Source organism: Cryptomeria japonica, chromosome 3 (genome assembly GCF_030272615.1).
Source record: "Cryptomeria japonica chromosome 3, Sugi_1.0, whole genome shotgun sequence".
Lineage (NCBI taxonomy): Eukaryota > Viridiplantae > Streptophyta > Pinopsida > Cupressales > Cupressaceae > Cryptomeria > Cryptomeria japonica.
Genome location: NC_081407.1, coordinates 510,582,722 through 510,601,802, shown reverse-complemented (window position 1 = coordinate 510,601,802; position 19,081 = coordinate 510,582,722). Strand labels below are relative to the sequence as shown.

The 19,081-nt window shown below is 40.0% G+C and overlaps 1 protein-coding gene across 2 annotated transcripts in view; it reads right to left on the bottom strand.

Annotated features, from left to right (window-relative positions):
* Positions 1-19,081, bottom strand: part of LOC131044912 (2-C-methyl-D-erythritol 4-phosphate cytidylyltransferase, chloroplastic) — a 306,767-nt gene that overhangs the window by 171,435 nt on the left and 116,251 nt on the right. For both annotated transcript variants that reach the window (XM_057978402.2, XM_057978395.2), the window contains exon 6: positions 391-473. In XM_057978402.2, coding sequence (XP_057834385.1) covers positions 391-473 — 83 coding nt within the window. The remainder of the gene's footprint in view (positions 1-390; positions 474-19,081) is intronic.

Here is a 19,081-nt window from a genome sequence, read left to right as displayed (position 1 = left end):
TTTGTAGTGGATGAAGTTGAGAAGTACTCAGTGGTGATATAATGGTTCATACTTCTTCCCTAACCTTGCATTATAGTAAAGAACTATGACATAAATAAGTGAACAGGTAAATATAAAAAGTACAAAATAAATTCAACGCTAGATTCTATATTCTATCTCACAAATGACACCTTGTAAGCTTGCTTCACAATTTACTAATCCTGTCTAAACAGAAGGTTCAATCCTTGAGCTTGACACTATTAATAATTCTCCCTTTACTGTGTGTTTGTGATGGAGTAGATTCTTTTATAATCATAATCCTCACCTGCTAAATAAAAGGTAGTGAAAACAAAAGAGAAAAGCCACTTTCCAATCATGTATCCATGATTTAATAAGAAACAACAAAGATACCTGAAGCCCATTATATACTGAATCTTGTCTTTCTTTTCCTGGAGACGCAAACTTAAGATTTACCGACACGCTTTTGCGAGCATCTGCAAAATTGTAATATTTAAACCAGCCTAGTCAAAATCATTAAATGTTAAATGCTAGATGGTTTAGACACCTATATGCAAGTCAGAATATTTTAGTGTCACAGAACTGAGAAAGTAAAAGTATTTTGAAATATACAAGCAACATGTGATGTCCTTTTAGCATCACCTTAAAGTTAAAGAAGCTAGGCTTCAATGCTAAGGTAAAAATTTCAATTACAATCCATCATACGATTTATGCGAAAAACCTTCCCTATTCTTTATCCCTTAATTAAACTATCCATAAGACTTCCAATTACAAGTCTTAAGAAGATAAGATCTGTAAAGCATCCATCGAGCTAAGCAATGATTCAATCACTTCCACTAAGCGAGAGGACATTGACTAAGCTGAAAATATAAAATATCAGAAGAGATCTTATCTGCCTTTGGGGATCATTACACGAGTACTTGCACAAGACAATATTGATGAACCAGAATTGGGAATTCCATAGTAGTTGATGAGCTGATGCCAGGTTTGGATATGCTTGAAGAAGAAAAATGGTCAATCAATGAAGATAATGGTTGTGATATTAATGATGAAGGGTACAATTACTTCTTACTCTTAAAGATATTCTTTGAAGCCAGTTGCATTAAGAAAATATAAGCGAGCTAGTTTTCCCAAGGCTAAGACTATGGGATGGTGGATGGCAAATTTTTCACAAATGGATGATTGTTTGCTTCAATGTGCATACATTGACAATAATATGACGTTTGATGATTCAGCCCTCGACAGGTTATTATATAAAGGTTCAACAAAGGAAAAGGTTGAATAAGTGTTGCAAGCACAAGGTGCACAACTACTACCCATCCTGGAATTGGAAATTCATAAGCAGCTGGTGAAATTTCTCTTCAACATCTTAAGTAATTTCCAGAAGATGATACTTTAATTGAGTTGAAGTAATAGGAGGACAGGATCAAATCAGATATCTAAAGATTATTATCCCCACAAATGTATTGCAGCCACAAGATCTTGCTACCTATCTTGAAACACTTGTAGGAAAGGTTTTCCCTTAAAGAAGTGTATGAGTACTATTGGGAGTCAGTTAACATTAATCACTTCATCTTGAATTCCTCACTATATCATCGTTTCTATTTGCTTAACTCTTCAACTTATATGAAAATTTTACAAACATGTTCATGATATGAGCTACCACAATTAGAGTCCTGACTCAATTGGAGGGGTTGTTACTTTTCCTAGCCCGTTAATGGCTTTATCTAGCCATATTTTTGTCTATGCTCATAAGTAGGTAGGTAGTGTTGTTTTTTGTGTTTGTCATGTTTCAATGTCTTTTCCTTTCACATAGGTTAGGTGTTAGAATAGGCTTGAACCTATTGCCCACAAATAAGACATTGGTTTTTTGCATTTCCCAAAATTCTAAAATTTTCCTATGGCCCAAGTATGTCCCATGGTTGGGTTCATCCCATTATGTGTGTTGGTTAAGTGGAGTTGTTGTTGTTGTGACCACCAAGGTTCAAACTCCCACTAGACCATTGTGATCATAGGCTTGAGCCTTCGCTGATCCAATGTGCTTGTGGGTTTGAGCCTTAGCATTGTTAATTGGTGATGAGGTCCCATGTTTGTGACCTCACCGGTTCATAGCTCCGGATCAAGAAGCATTTCACATGGTATCGGAGGGCATGTCGTGCCACCATCATAGGTCACATTAAGAAGTTTACCCAACACTTAAAAAGAAAAATAAAAAAGCATGTCCCATGGTCACCATCACATTAAAAAGTTTACTCGACACGTAAAAAGAAAAAATAAAAAGCATGTCCCATGGTCGCCAAAAAGAGCCACTATTAGTACAAAGATTAGTACTCCAATGAAACTTCACTTGGAGTCAAGGTTGTAGTTACTAATTTTGTCATTCTTCTTGTCTTAATGAAGCTAGTTAATTATCCTTTCTATCAAATTGCCAAGTTGTCAAGTGGTGGTCTACTTTTGTTAAGCTAACACTATTTGCAAATTGCTCAATGGAAGGGAGACAATGAATAGAGACGATCAATCAAACTCTTTGACTTGTTAAGCATTGAAGGATGAAAGTAATGTCAATGATTTGAACCCAACTACAAATATTAGATAATATCAAAGGGAATCCCTCTAGCACCTCATCCAAAATGCCAATAACGCAGAGATACATTCAACTAAGAGAAATATCACACTTTTCTATTGGCAATGCCCATCTAGAGTTCCAACCAAAGTGATGGCAGTGTCAAGAAATAGAAACATAAGACAAATCAAAGAAGTAACCACCATTCTAAGCTAGCAATGCCATTTGAAAATAGTTACTATATTTTTAAGTGGAAAGTTCATATTGAAACCAGACGAAAACATCAAAGTCAATCACCATTTTAAGTTGGTTCATTGGGGTAAAAGTACAACTAATAAGTTAGAATGAGGATAACAGTGCAACTAGGAGGAGAGAGTTTGAATAATAAGTGAAAAGTGTTTTTCTTATTGGCAATACCATTTTAAAATTGCCACCTAATGTCAGCAACAGCTCAACGAAATCTTGCCTAAAAAGGATCATAAAGGTTGCACTTCTCATGTGACAATGCCAATTTATATCTGAGATAATTGAAGTGGTGAGACCAGCAAGAAATCATGACCAACGTATGGGTAACAAAATAAAAATGCATTTTTGACATGGCACCAACAACACATTTCGACACCAAAGTTGACATGTGTTACAAAATCAGACCAAGCCTCCTGCCATGTATTTTAAATGGTGTTGCTGTAATTTTTATGCCCTAGGTTTATTAGACAGATTTATACCCTTTAGTTATGCCCTAGGTTGTAATCAGATTTAACATAATTCAGTGAAACCAGAAATGAAGAAAGTAGATCAGAACAAACACAAAAACCCTGGGAAAACCTCCACGCAGGAAAAACCCAGCATTAAAGATCCTTAGGTCAGAGTATATATTCTCTTGATAGCAAAAGTACAATACTTAGCTCCTGTTACAAATCTGAATCCTTCATGAATGACAGATCTGCACTCCTTCAAGTCTGTACCAATATTGCTTTTGTCCTCTAGAACTAATTCGCCTAAGTCTGTACAATTTCGCACCTCTCAGGAGAAAGTTCGCACTTCTTTTTGGCAGAGGTAATTCGCTGATGATGAATGTTTAATTGACTTGCAAGTGTCTTGTTTTATATGCACCTTTAACCTTGATTTAATTGCAAGTCGGCCTCATTAATTTGGGCGCCAATATTGAGTAGCATGTGGTATTTAGGATAGGGCTGGGCTTATCCTTGGGTCACGTTACCCTTTAGGATAGGGCCTAGTCCTAAGTGGGTTCGGATGTTGCCTTTAAGGCAATCCGAACCCATCCCTTATCCTAGTTACGAACAACACTCCCTCCTAACTAGGGAAGAAGAGAATACATAATCTGAACCTTTATAGAATGGATCTAGCACACAAGCATAGAATTACATCTTCCACCTAGCACACAACAATAGGATGGTTCTAGCACACAAGCATAGAACGTGTAATACACAAGTGGGTCTTTACATAATTACAATTATCCATCTAGCACACAAGCATAGATTTGGACATAATTCATTCTTGCACACAAGCAAAGAATGATTCAAAGTGCTGCAGAAGAGTCACTGAGATTGAAGCTCCCTCTCAATCAGGGTTCCGTTTTCCACGACACCAAGTCTGTCTCTGAAGTATTCGAACTTCACTCTGGATAAAGGTTTGGTAAGGATATCCGCAATCTGTTCATCTGTGCTAATGTACTTTAGATGAATGGCGCCTCTTTGCACCATGTCCCGAATGAAATGATAGTGAGTTTCTACATGTTTAGACCGATCATGGAATACGGGATTTACAAACATCCTTATACAGCTTTGATTATCACAATGAATGGTGGTAGGACCACTAGCTTGACCAAATAATCCAACAAGGAGCTTGCGGAACCACACTACTTCTCTGGATGCAACAGATGCGGCAATGTAGTCAGCTTCTGTAGTGCTTAATGCTACCGAAGATTCGTTTCTACATGCCCAAGAGATCACTGCAGAGCCCAAGTTGAAGCAGATACCTGAAGTACTTTTCCTGTCCTTGACACTTCCTGCCCAATCTGAATCTGAGTAGCCTTCCAAGAGGATTGCGGTATTAAGTGAATACTTCAGCCCATAACCAATCGTACCACGCAGGTATCTTAGAATGTGCTTGGCAGCAACCAGGTGAACAAGTTTAGGTAAGCTCATGAACTGATTGAGAACATTCACCGCATAATAGATATCTGGCCTAGTGTTAACTAGGTACATCAGGGAACCAATCAACTGCCTGTACTCAGATGGATCTGCAAAATCAGAGTTAGCTGCAGAAACACTTAACTTCTTTAAGTTAGATTCCATAGGAGTATGCATAGGTTTACAATCTATCATTCTAAATATTTTCAAGATATCAATAGTATATTTTCCTTGACTTAGAAAAATTTCATTGGAATTTTGCCATACTTCTAACCCTAGGAAGTAATGCATTAAACCTAAGTCCTTCATTTCAAATTCTGAGGCTAATTCCTTCTTACATCTTATGATAAATTTACTTTCACCAGTGAGAAATAAATCATCCACATACAAAACTAAAATAAGCATCTCATCATTATAAACTTTCAAGTAAATGTTAGCATCAGCATCATTCTTGCAAAATCCTAAGCTTAGTAAGTACTTATAGATTCTTTCATACCATGCACGAGGAGCCTGTTTGAGCCCATATAAGGCTTTCTTCAATCTGCAAACATGAGAATCTCTTTTATGGATTACATAACCTTCTAGTTGCTCAATGTAGACTTCCTCCTCAATGACACCATTGAGGAAAACTGTCTTAACGTCCATTTGATGCAGCTCCCAACCTTTGGCTGCAGCAATAGCTATTATAGATCTAATAGAAGTATATCTTGCAACAGGGGCAAAGGTTTCTTCATAATCTATTCCTTCCTTTTGAGAAAAACCACGAGCTACAAACCTAGCTTTATATTTTTCAATACTACCATCAGCATTATGTTTAATTTTAAACAACCATTTAGAGGAAACAACAGACTTACCTTTGGGTCTGGGTACAATGTCCTAGACATCATTCTTGATGATAGACCCATACTCTTCATCCATGGCTAATTTCCAAGCATGATGGGACATAGCTTCTTCTACATTGTGAGGTTCAGACTCAATGATATTGCACATCACAGAAATGTAGTTGGCGTGATTTTGGAATCTCTTGCAATTTCTAAAGGTTCCTCTGGGAGTAGCAAATCCCTCAGCATCTTGAATCGTGTTTCTAACCCAAAGTGGTCTCTTCTTGCAGACCACAATATCCTGAGGTATATCAGTGGAGTGCATAGGTTCTAATGGATCATTCTGAACTTCCTGATCTGGATAATCAGTAGACTCCTCCTATATCTCAGGGTTAGCATCAACTATTGAATCTTGATTTTCAATCACCATATCATCATTGTTGGATAATGAACCTTTAGATCTTTTGAAAGCAATATCTTCTTCAAAAGTTACATCTCTACTTACCTCAACATACCTTTGACCTGGAATGTAGATTCTAAAGGCTTTGGAAGAATCGCTGTATCCCACTAAGATGCCTTTCTTTCCAGATGGATCCAACTTGGTTCGTTTTTCCTTAGGCACATGGACATACACCGGGCTCCCGAATATCCTCAGGTGACTGATGTCAGGTTTGATTCCTGTAAATGCTTCTTCGAGAGTTACATCCTTTAGGGCGCGATGAGGACATCTATTCTGAATATAGACTGTTGTTTTGGATGCTTCCAACCATAGAAAAGGTTGCAGGTCTTGATCATGGATCATGGCTCTTGCAGCTTCAACAATGGTCCTGTTCTTTCTTTCAACAACTCCATTTTGCTGAGGATTGTAAGGAACACAAAACTCCCTCTTAATTCCTGCTTTAACACAAAAGTCATAGAAACGACCTAAGGTGTATTCACCTCCATTGTCAGACCTCAAACATTTAATTCTATTTCCTGTAGTATTTTCAACTAAGGCTTTGAATTCTTTAAATCTGTTTAGGACTTCTTCAGACTCTTTGGATTTAAGAAAATAGATCCATGTTTTCCTAGAGAAATCATCTATGAAGATAACATAATATAGGAAACCGCTAGGAGAAGCTATAGACATAGGACCACATAAATCTGAATGAATAAGTTCTAACCTTTCTTTAGCCCTACTATCGCTCTTATGAAAAGGATTCTTTACATTCTTACCCATTGCACAACCTTTACAAGCATCATCATGAGATAAACTGAGTTTAGGCATACCTTTAACCATTTTACCGAGATTGGGGAGAGCTTGGAAGTGTAGGTGACCCAATCTTCTATGCCATAGCTCGCATGATTCAGGGGTCTCATGAATTAGAGCTTGAATTGGATTAGCTGCAAGCTTATATAAACTATCACATCTATTTCCAATAATACGAGCAGATTTGAAATTAGATTTCTTAGGCCAAGAGAGTACTTTCCCTTCAGAAAATGCTATTTGCAAACCCTTATCTTCTAAAGCAGAAATGGAAATAAGATTTCTTTTAATACCAGGTACAAAGAGAATATCACATAGTTGTAAGGAAATACCAGAATCTAGTTTTAAAGAGGTAGTGCCAAAACCTTTTACCAAGTATCGAGCATCATCACCGATTACTACATGAAGGTTGGTGTCCTTTTCAATCAGATCTGAGAGATGCTCACGAAATCCTGAGATGTGTCTGGAGGCACCACTGTCAAGTATCCACGTATTGCTATCCGTAGGAACATTGCTGGATAGAGCAGAGATAAGAAGGTAATCTTCACTTTGTTCGGCAACTTCATTTAAGTTGGCCTCCCTTTCCTTTGGGTCATTCTGACAATCTCTGGCATAGTGGCCATACTTATCACATCTGAAGCAACGAATGTGAGAGGAATCTCTTGACTTTTTTCCTGGATCACAGGAGGAGGATCTGAAATCTTTGCTTCTCTTTTCTTTCTTCCAATGTCCACCTTTCCTAGATTTAGCTAAGAGAACATGATTATCTTTGTGAGAGTTCTTGAGTTTTCCTCTTACCTCAATTCGAGATTCCTCTTCGATGCAATCAGATTGAAGACGCTCAAAGTTGGGACAATCGGCTCTTCCACCAATGCTACGAATGAATGGTTCCCATTCATCAGGTAGACCATTTAATGCAATCATAACAAGATCTTTATCAGAGATTTGGCAATCAAGAGTACTTAGCTTGTCCTTTAGTTCATTGATCTCCATGAAGTAAGCTATGATTGAGTCTTCTTCTTTCGTTTTCATGTGAAGAAGCTGTTGTCTTAGAGCAAGGGCCTTGTTGAGGTTGTTGACTTCATACATCCCTTCCAAGTGTTTGATCATTTCCCTGGCAGACACAAACTTTGATATGACAGTGACAAGATGATTCTTGACAGACTCAATTATGATCCTCCTAGCCTTGAGGGAATCTTTCTTGAACTGTTTCAGCTCTTCAGCATCTTCTGGAGGAGACAGCCTTTCTTCTTCTACAAACTTCAGCAGATCATTCTCTTTAAGGATCAATAAAATACGGACTTTCCAAGCAGCAAAATCAATGGCTCCCTCAAGTTTATCTTCAGCCTTCAAACCTGACATCTTAATCTGAAAACACACAGCAGCTATATGCACAAATGATTTGCTAAAATCAGAGGTTAGTGACAACCTAGCTCTGATACCATGTAATTTTTATGCCCTAGGTTTATTAGACAGATTTATACCCTTTAGTTATGCCCTAGGTTGTAATCAGATTTAACATAATTCAGTAAAACCAGAAATGAAGAAAGTAGATTAGAACAAACACAAATACCCTGGGAAAACCTCCACGGAGGAAAAACCCAGCATTAAAGACCCTTAGGTCAGAGTATATATTCTCTTGATAGCAAAAGTAAAATACTTAGCTCCTGTTACAAATCTGAAACCTTCATGAATGACAGATCTGCACTCCTTCAAGTCTGTACCAATATTGCTTTTGTCCTCTAGAACTAATTCGCCTAAGTCTGGACAATTTCGCACCTCTCGGGAGAAAGTTTGCACTTCTTTTTGGCAGAGGTAATTCGCTGATGATGAATGTTTAATTGACTTGCAAGTGTCTTGTTTTATATGCACCTTTAACCTTGATTTAATTGCAAGTCGGCCTCATTAATTTGGGCGCCAATATTGAGTAGCGCGTGGTATTTAGGATAGGGTTGGGCTTATCCTTGGGTCACGTTACCCTTTAGGATAGGGCCCAGTCCTAGGTGGGTTCGGATGTTGCCTTTAAGGCAATCCGAACCCATCCCTTATCCTAGTTACGACCAACAGTTGCCACCACAAATGTTCACTATTTTGAACAAGCCACCCAAGATAAATATTAGTGCCCAATAAATTTTTCCAACCGTTGATTGATTTAGGTGCCCAAATCGAAGAAAGAAAGCAAATTATTAAAGAAAATCACAACCAATCTCAAGCTATTTTAAGTATCTATTGCAACTTTTCAAAATAAAATAGAGATAGGGTTTATTTCAAAGCAGCTTTATTGCATTATTCTATTATTGATTTTCTCTAGAAGCTTCTCTTAGATAACTTATAACTAAGCGCCTTGTGCACATAGAATAAAGAAAGAGAGTTTGTTTCATTCAAGTTAATGGATTGGATTATCATGTTGTAGGTGTGAGACTTTGTCAAGTTATCAAAACCATATAAATGAGACTCGGACTTCGCACAAACTCGACAAGGGTGACTCAACTCGCGACTCAGGACTCGATGAAAAAATCTCGGCGAAGACTCTGCAAGACTTGGCAAAGTGAAAAACCCAAGAAATTTAGAGATTTTTAAGGAATTAAAACTTGTTTCATGCACCCTTTATTAAATAAAACCTAAATACACAATAACATCATCAAATAGAAGCTAATTTGATCACATACATAAGTATACATCGATCACATTAGTATAAAGTATAAACACAAATTGTAGCTGAAGGAAATAGCAAACATAGATATATAAATTTATATTGTCGAAATGTATGCAAAACTCATGGAATACGAAATCCATCACATCAAATTTTCCACACAAATATCAAAACAACTACAAGTCTATGGCTCAAAGGAGCCTGCATCCTTCCTACGAAGACATCTAAGGTAGGTCTTGGATGATTCAGTAGCCACAATCTTTGCCCGTGACTCTATTCCACCCTCACCAACATCAGTTGTGTCTATGTCTGGCTCTACTCGTGCTCTAACCTCCTCCTCTGCCATGGCTACAACATCAGCCACTCTATCTACCTAGTCTATCCAATCAAGGTCCTCATCACTAAAGACAGGATCCGTAGCCTCAATGATCCACTCAAATTCTGGATCGACCTCCTCTAGCGTGATCGGGGTGGAATCATGGTCCAAAACCTGTCGCTTCCTAAGACGGTGGTTGTAATGAACAAAGACTAGATCATTCAACCTATCCACAAACAGTCTTGTTAGACATTTTGTCATTGATGTCAAGTGGTTTTTGTCAAGCCTGTGTCTTTCAAGCTAGAGGTTTGCTCAGAGTATTATTGGACTGGGTTTGAAGTGCTTTTCGAGCTACTATTTATTCAATAGATTTTCTCAGTTTCGGTTGAGCTGCTTGACATGCATGAGGTGCTTGAGGTGCTTGACGTGCTTGCGCTGCTTGAGCTATGTGTGTGCCTGCTTGAGCTGCCTAGGTGTATGCATCAGCTGATTGGTTGTCTACTTGGCATTTGTCAGCTGCTACATCAGCCTCTTTTGCCACATCATGTTTATTTCGTGGGACCATAACACCTTTTCAAAGATGGTCAAATGTTTTCTACGCTCTTCTATTGACTCAATTATATTTTTTTGAAGGTTCGATAAGTAAATTGTTTTAGGCGGCATGATGTCATGTTTTTCTTGTAGTTTCTAGAAGACTAATTTTTAAAACACGACTGGTAGAAGCTCGGTTGGCATTTGGCGTTTGGCAGAAGCTTGACTGTAGAGCTTTAATTTTTTGAACCGAAAATATGATCTTAGCCATACGTTTTTTGAGGCTTCGTGGTTAATTGATTTTGCAAGGCGTTACCTTTATATTCTATTAAAGGATGTCGCCTGTGACGTTTTTTTGTTTTTTTTAACTTTAGTCATCTCTATTTGGTGGCAGTGGTAGTGCTGTTTGTGTCAGATTTTGGTTGAGCATGCCTTTGAAAGGAAAGACGCTTATTGGTATAGAATTTTTTCCTTCCAGCTGTTACGGCAATTAAACCTTTAGCTGCGGAGCGGGTGTGGTGTTGATATTTTTTTTAAGGGAGAATACGACTTGGGAAGGATGCAGCGTCTTTATGCTTCTACGAATTGGGCATTAATATTTATTATCTTGCTCAATGATGTATCATGGTGAATTTATTTCATGATAGAAGTCGCATTTTGTTGAGAGTATTCTAGAAATGGATAGTATCGATACCTGAGTACTATCGAATATATAGCACAGGCGCAAATGTTGAGCTGCTCCTGAATACCATATTTTAGCCAGTGACAGAAGGTGGTGTGGAAAAATGAAAAAAGGGAGTAGATACAGTGAGTCTGTATAAAGTTTTGTTAATCATTCTTATGCCGTTTTTGTGAAGGGGATGCTATTGTGGGAATCTAAGGATCCAAAGTGATATATTTTGATATTGTGACAGAGCAAATTTCTAAACAGTGAATATGTGGCTGGATGCTTAAAGGAAGAATTGTGCTCACTGTGAAAGTTGTGATCTGATGTTACTGTGACTGCTGACATATTCTCATGTGTAGGAAATTCAGTTTTCAGAACAGTGGGTTACTTGGAGTTGGTGCTCCTGATTTGTTATTTCTCAGTGTATGAGAGTTGGTGCTCTCACAGAGGTTGGAGACTCTGTCCCAAAAATATTAGCTGAATGGAGATTGGTGTCTCATTCTCACTGGGTTTGTGCTCAGCTTGTATTTTGCGTCGGTGCCCTCTTTATAATAGAAGAAACTCTTATGCCGTGGTTTTTCACCCGAAAGGGTTTTCCATGAGAAAAATTTTGTGTTGTTGTCTTCGAGCTTTGTATGCATTTCTACACTTTTGTTTCAGTTTGTTTTATAAGTTATTGGTGGTTTTTAAAATTTGCAATACTGATTTACCTCCCCCCCCCCTCTCAGTATTGTTTGTGTGATCTTCAAGTCTATTGTGCCTCTTGGAGTGTATGTGCTCAAACATACTCCAATTGTGCTCACAACCGAAAGCACTACATGGTTGGCTCAAAATACAAATGCAAGTATCACATTGCCCAAATGTAAGTATAATGCTGCCCCAATGCGATTTGTTGAATAAATTTTGGTCTACCTCCTTGCCGGTTGCCCTACCATGCAATCTTGTTTTTCCTCACAACTCACTCTTCTCCTATTTTTCCAATACAATGAAATGAGTTCACTTTTAGGGTTAAGGAGGCAATATAAGTCAAATAAAAAAACAAATTCCAACAATTTTTTGAAAGTTCTTTTTATGTTTTATTTTTGCTTTGACGTCGGCCAAGTTCAGGCTTCGGGACTCGTCAGGTCCAAGCCAGGACTCGCCCAGAACTTGGACGAGTCTGAGTCTAGGCCTCTAGGACTTGCCCAAGGTAACCCAGCTCGGGACTTGTCGAGTCTTGGCAAGTCCAGACGAGTCCTAGATCTTTGATCAAAACAAACGATCTATGTTTAACTTTGCATGGTATCTATCTTATATCCTTTGGAGTAGCTTTGTATACTTCTACATTATTGTTTCTTTTCAATCTCATGCTTCAGTCATTGTTGTCATTCATGTTGTTTCCTCTGTTCAAAACTACATTTATGTTAAAACAAAACTTTTAATTTTGTTTTAAAAAATAGATAGTATTGAAGTTTAGTTGCATTACAGAAAAACTTGTTGTAGGATAAGGTACTTTTAGTCTTGTGCTCCTAACTTTGATATCAAACAAATAGATCTAGATTGTTTCGAAGCATTTTGTTTAAATGCAAAAACCTTAGAAGATAATTTGTACAATGTGCATAAGTAGAAATCTAATTTATTTATTTTAGAATTTGGGAGTCGATTAAATAAGGGAGCCTTCCCTACTCATTTGAAGAGAAGTTTTCCCTTACACACTATTCCATTTCGTGTTGTCATGAAAATGAATGAAAATGAGAAATTCAAACGTTAATAGTACAAAAGCTTAAGGAGTGAACTAATCACACATATAAATAGCACTAGATTTAAGAAACCAGAAAGGGATTTAGAGGGAGACACAAAGAATGAGAGCAATGGAAACAACCCGAACATGTTTTTGCTACGTAGTAAGCCATTGTTGCTATAAGAAACTATAAAAAGGGATTTAGGGAAGTCTAATGTTAATATAAAGGAGGAAGGACTGCATGTGGACAAAGATAGAAAGGTTCCTAGTATTGCAAAGGATGAAACAAATGTATAACAAGAGGGCCCTCATATTGGTAGCATTTTTGAGCTAATGACACCGAATAGGCCCCAAGATGGAGGGGGAAAAAGCAAACAAGCTCTCGTTTCAAAAGGTAAAGCCTGTAAAAATACCACATAGATCTTTCTTTTGCAGTAATTGTAAGCCAGCAAACATAGGACAAGAAGAACATGAAGGAGCAGCCAAAGCTAAAAGGCAAAAGGTAGTGGGTAGGGTTTAGCAACATCAAAATAGAAAACAAGCGTATTCTAGAGCTTGGTGATAACATAAAAGAAGAGACGGAGCATTACTTGGGGATGGGTCTCTTATGTAGATTCAATTCTCTTTAACGCTCACTCCCAAATATGAATAAATGGATTGAGAAATCCTAGCTACCCTTGCTAGAAGTGCTCGTGATGATTTACCCCAATGCACAAGTCTTTTTTGTGGTGGTCTCTAATTCACTAATACAGAGAAATAAAAGCTTAGAAAAAGGCCTTAAATTTACGGTGACACATCTTTGTTACTAAAACCATGGTTTCCAAGATTAAATCTTATAATATCCCAGTTATTTTTATTTTTTTTTCGTTAGGCCAACAATAGTCATTAACAAGAAGATAACCCGTTAAGGTTAAAAATCATAAACTGAAACATGCTGGAAAAGTAACCCTTCCACTTTCTGATCACCAAGTGCCCAATGTGGGAAGGTGAGAGCATACGGTGTTGAGGGGATCGTTAGCTCAATTAACTGAAAACAATACAATGCTTGGGCGGCAAGCCAGCCCCTTCCGCTTATCCAGCGAGAAAGCAAGAAACTTGGCGGTGAACCAGCCAAGTGAGACACACAAAGATACGAATCACTCAACCGCAATATTTCAGCGGGAGGACCATTACACTCAGACATCACTCGACCACTTATGCAGTGGGAGGACTGAAATTACAATTTGCTTGATAATAGGCAACAAGCCAGCCTCTTCCACTTTTCAGCGGGATGAAAATTACAAATCAGAATTGGTTAGTAGTACTACTACTTAACCTTACAAAAATTAAGATGATATGAGAAGAGAGTAATGCTGAATATCCAAATAAGAACATGAAATTCTGCTAACATCAAATCTGTAGGCTGGAATTGCAAAACCAGCAGCCTAAGGAATCACTAAAAAGCTCACAACTCTCTCAATACATATCCAAATCACCCAAAATCAGTGCCAAACCCACACTAGACTAGCTACGATGACAACCGGCCAAAGACAAGCTACCATAACTCCCTTATTAATTTTGCACGCATCCCAATGCACTTCAAAAACCCACGCCTAGCTTAGGAATTTCGATTTTGTCTAATAAATTCAAAGCTCAACCAAAGATGCCACAAACTTACAATGTATATCGCCAGTACTAGGAAGGATGAAAGAGCCAATACCCATAACGGTCAGTCACTCCAACAGAGAGGTATGATCGAAAATGCACTTCAGCCATAGGCAAACCATCAAGTTCCAAAATCGCTCCAAACACCAAAAAGGACTAAGATACGCACTGAGAATATAGTAGATTACAACACACAGCTAGGTACTATGTTTCAAGTACGAAACCGAGAAGCACTAGGGAGACGCACTCCGAAGCCTCAAAAGTTCTGACACCAATCCGGCAACATAACATTGCAAATTTTCAAGATACCAAGAATGGGAGCCCAAGGCACTTATTCATAACCTCACACCACCAAATTCAAATGCAAATGCTTCAAATTCATCTTTCCCCATTTGCATTTCATCACATCTCACGTGGACCCCAAGGGTGGCGCCATTCCACAAGTCAAACCTCACGCCAAAAAGAAAGGACCACGATTTTCACTTGGCAAACACTTGAGATGAAATAAAACAATATCTCCGTTAATAATTTGACGTCCCCTTCTTAGACATGAATTTCGCCTAGCACTTAGGAGATATTAGGCATTATTCCCAAAGTCAATAAATCAGTAGTAACTAATCAAATTAATTAAATATTAAACCTTAGGATAAGGACATAATATTTAATTATGTCACTTATGACTCCAATACTAATTATTGTCAAAACCAAGATGAAGCTGAGCCAGGAACACCACTGAACTGTTGCAGGATCAGGACCCTGTCCACTGCCAGAAATAGAAATATGCCATACTGCCACTTACTAAAAAATAGTAAGTCCTGAACCACTGCTTCGAAACACATGATCTTTGCGCCCAGTGACAGAGCATGGAGAGCTCAGTAGGACAGTATCACCAAAATGGCCAACCCTTGACTTACTAAAAATAGTAAGTCCTCACCTCATCAATGCTGGACCCTCATTCTTCATTCCACCTAGCCTACAGGTCTCAGGAATAGGCTAATGGACCACTGGAAGGCCATCAACGAGAAGGGGACATTACAAATCTGTTCACCAAATACTTCAAGGCATCATCTATATGGGTAAGGCTTCCAAACCTCCCTCTTTACTTTTGGATGCATTCAAATTTGAAAAATAATAGAGATTCTTTAGGAAATTTTACCCATAGGCAAATGCTTACTGCTTCAGCAATAATCCTGATTCAGATGGATTTATGCAATAGTCTTACATAAAAAATCAAGCTGAAAGCAGGCAATGAAACTTTCACTTAATTGTCAGATTATAAAATAAATATTTTTTTATGTTGAAACTGCTTTCAGTTATGACATCAGATAGAAGATTGTATAAAATTTAAAATGCAGAATGTAAATGCACAGAACATGATGGAAATATATTAAATAACCAATCTCTATATTAAGTCAACAGTCCATGTACATCAAGTGCTTATAACATTAAACCCAGATACGACTATCATGATGATACTAAGAAGGAACGGTATGCAATATATAATAGCCGAAGGGGTGCAACCAACTGTCGCGTCCAACTTCGGAACGACTAACTAACTGACTGCCGTAACTCATTATTACCGACGACAACATAAACATAATATGACAACATAACATAATGATTATTCCCGACAACATCATCCTCCCCAAGAAAAGAAGTGGTCTCCGAACGACTTAATACAAAATAGAGATGACATTAAACAGAACTGCTAACGCCAGTCGAGCCCAGAACTTATACACCTGTTGCGTCCTCGCTTGAAAACCCTTTTCTACTACCATCCTATGCTCAAGTGTGGATGTCACCATTATTGCTTCCGCAAGAGTTCTTTTTTGTTTTTTCTCTTGACAGCACAATCCTCCTGTGCCTAAACCAAACTTGTCTGCAAAACACGCTTTTCAGTCTCAGCCTCCACCAACTGCTACTCAAATGATACTATCTCCCTAGACAATTTGTCCTTGATAGCCACCCGCGCTGCCCTCTCGACATCCAACTTTTGAGTACGCTGAGCTAAGTCTCACGCTACTACTGCCTCCAACCTGGTGGTCAGCTCCTCCCGAGCCCTCTGTGCATCCACCAAGGCAACCTCACGTCCAACCGAGACATACTCCGAGTGCCTCAAAGCATACCATTCATGCCTGGAAGTGGCCACAACCTTCTGGCACAAAGGCTAGGAGACACCTCAAATCCTCCATCACACTCCCCAAAGGCTGATAATCCATCTCCCTCTATGGCTTATGGCTTCCCCGCCAATGCTTAGCTTTAGGCTTCTTTCTCACAGTACGGAATAACCCCAACACTTACCGTGACTTCTTTGATGCCCTTCGCCCAACTCAAAAAGTGTATTGTAGCTCGAAAATAAACTGGGGGTCTGGGGGTAGTGCCCCCAGCGGGGTCGAGGGGCAGCGCCAACACCAATTTACAACCCTCAAAACCATACGAAAGTCCATGGTGCACATCATTTTTGTGATATTTTAAGATGCCAAAACCCTTCTTCCCCACTCTAATATTTTCAGCGTCTTGGCTCCAGACGTCATCGAATGATTTTTCAATGTGGTCATCGTTTTTTATTTTTTCTTTATTGTTTTCTTTCACTGTAATGTCCCCGATGGCACCCCGGCCATACAACCGCCCGTACGGCCAACAACAACACTGACACCTCCAATCGCACGACCACCTTCCTGTGTGGTCAACACCCTTCCACCATACGGATCACCCCATACGGAATACACGACCAACCATCTACCATACACACGGTACGTGCCTCATACACGACCAACCGTCCACCATACACACCGTACGAGCCTCATACACGACCAACCGTACGGGCCTCCTTCTGCACGCCCAACGCAAGTGAAAATCAACCGTACAGTGGTATTCCACCGCCGCCTCTGTCGTCGGTGGTCCATTGTACGGTGGTCCCACAGCACGAGGTCCCACCGTACGGTGGTTCCACCGCACGGTGGTCTCACCGCACAGTGGTTCCATCGTACGTAGTCCAACCACCACTGTCAACGATGATTTTTTTATTTTTTTATTTTCTAATTGTCCAGATTCGGCTCAGGTTTCGTGCCTCTGGGATGGCCCTTTCTCAGTTTGTCTCGCCCGTGAGTCTCCTGCTTTGGTCCCGTGCCTCTCGAGTCGCCTACCTAGCCTCTCAGGTCCCCTTCCATCCTATCGGGTTCCCCTTTGGACTCTCGGGTGTCCTTCCAGGCTCTCGGGTCCCCTGCGCACTTCTCGTGGTAGGGTTTCAATTTGGACCCGTTGGTGGCAAGTCTATTTGCAATGGCCATTCGAAGACCTGGAACCACAAATTCTACAGGGACCACGGTCTCCTTCCCGTACATAAGAAGAAGAAGAAGAATAAAGATTTTGAAGGTTGCGGCTTTCCACATAGGGTTCCAATCGTTGCCGACACGAATGATCTTGGGATTATCTACGTCATCGAGGTTTGGGGTGTCTCCCTTCCAATATTCTCTGTATTTCGGCAGGTACACCTCCTTTGTTACTTGCTCTGGTTCCTCTACTTCGAGCTTGTAGCTCTGGAACATTTCGTAATCCTCCATCTGCCAGTGGAAGAGCCTGTTCAATGACCCCGTCTCATCCTCGGAGCACTCTCCTAGTTTGAGAATCCCTTCATCATTGGGCTCCCTGCAGCCCCGTCCTTCGTTCCTCAAGTCGCCTTCTCCTTCAACCTCTGGTTCCGAAGATGATGCCAGTTCCTCACTAACCAATTGTGTCCCGAGGTCTATGATAAACTTCCTTCCTCCATTCTCCATAGACAAAGTGTTCTTCTTCCAATTGTAGGTGGCCTTGGCTGCCACCAGCCACCCTCTCCCTAAGATCGCATCATACCCTTTTTTCTTTAGTGGGATTACCACGAAGTCCAGTATGAAGGGTTGCGTCCCGATGGTAACTTGCTGGCCCATTAGTGTCCTAATGGGTTTGATTCCATGCTGATCTGCTCCCAGCTGATTGAATGTAGATGGCCACAGCGTCGGCTTCCCCAGCTTCCACCAGGTTTCTTCTGGAAGAACATTCACTCCTAATCCACCATTGACGATGGCATCGGTTAGAATGGTGCCAAGGATACCCATCTCCACAATGGTCGGGTTCCTTCCAGTGTTAACTTCCAGCAGCATGGGGTCTATTGCAGACCCCCCAGAAACATCTGTGCAGTGGTTGGTATTGATGCATGGTTGGGAGAGATTATTCAGCAATGCCATTCGTAATTGAGGCATCGTCTGGAGGAGGTCGTGTACCTTCACAGGCACCTCCTGTTTTAAAATTTGATTTAGTATAGCCTCCTCCGCCTCCGGTTGACTGGAAGTACCCGTCGTACCCTTCGCCTTCGCCCTTTCTCGTATCTCTTTCTAAATTTCTTCCCGTGCTTCCCATACCCTTCGCTTCTCCATCTCTAGGTTTGGGCACATTGCGTGTCTGGCTTGGGTGCAGGTTACGGCCAGCACTTCCTCTTCTTTGGTTTCCTCGATATTGAGCAAGTTGACGCCGGACTTTCGGTAGGTGGCATCTTCGTGGTCTCCCGATCTGCACCATTTGCACAAATATTGTGTGGCCTCTCCCTTCGCGCAGTCTTGGGCGAAGTGCCCCTACTGGTTGCACGCTCTGCATTGTACCATCGGTCGGCCTTTGGAGTCATATTGGATCCGGCTCCTTGTATTGTTATTGTTGTTTCGTCCTCCCCACCGGTTATCTCGATAGCCTCCCGATGTTGCATTGTTGTTCGCCTGGGAGCTGTCGGTACCGCCCGAT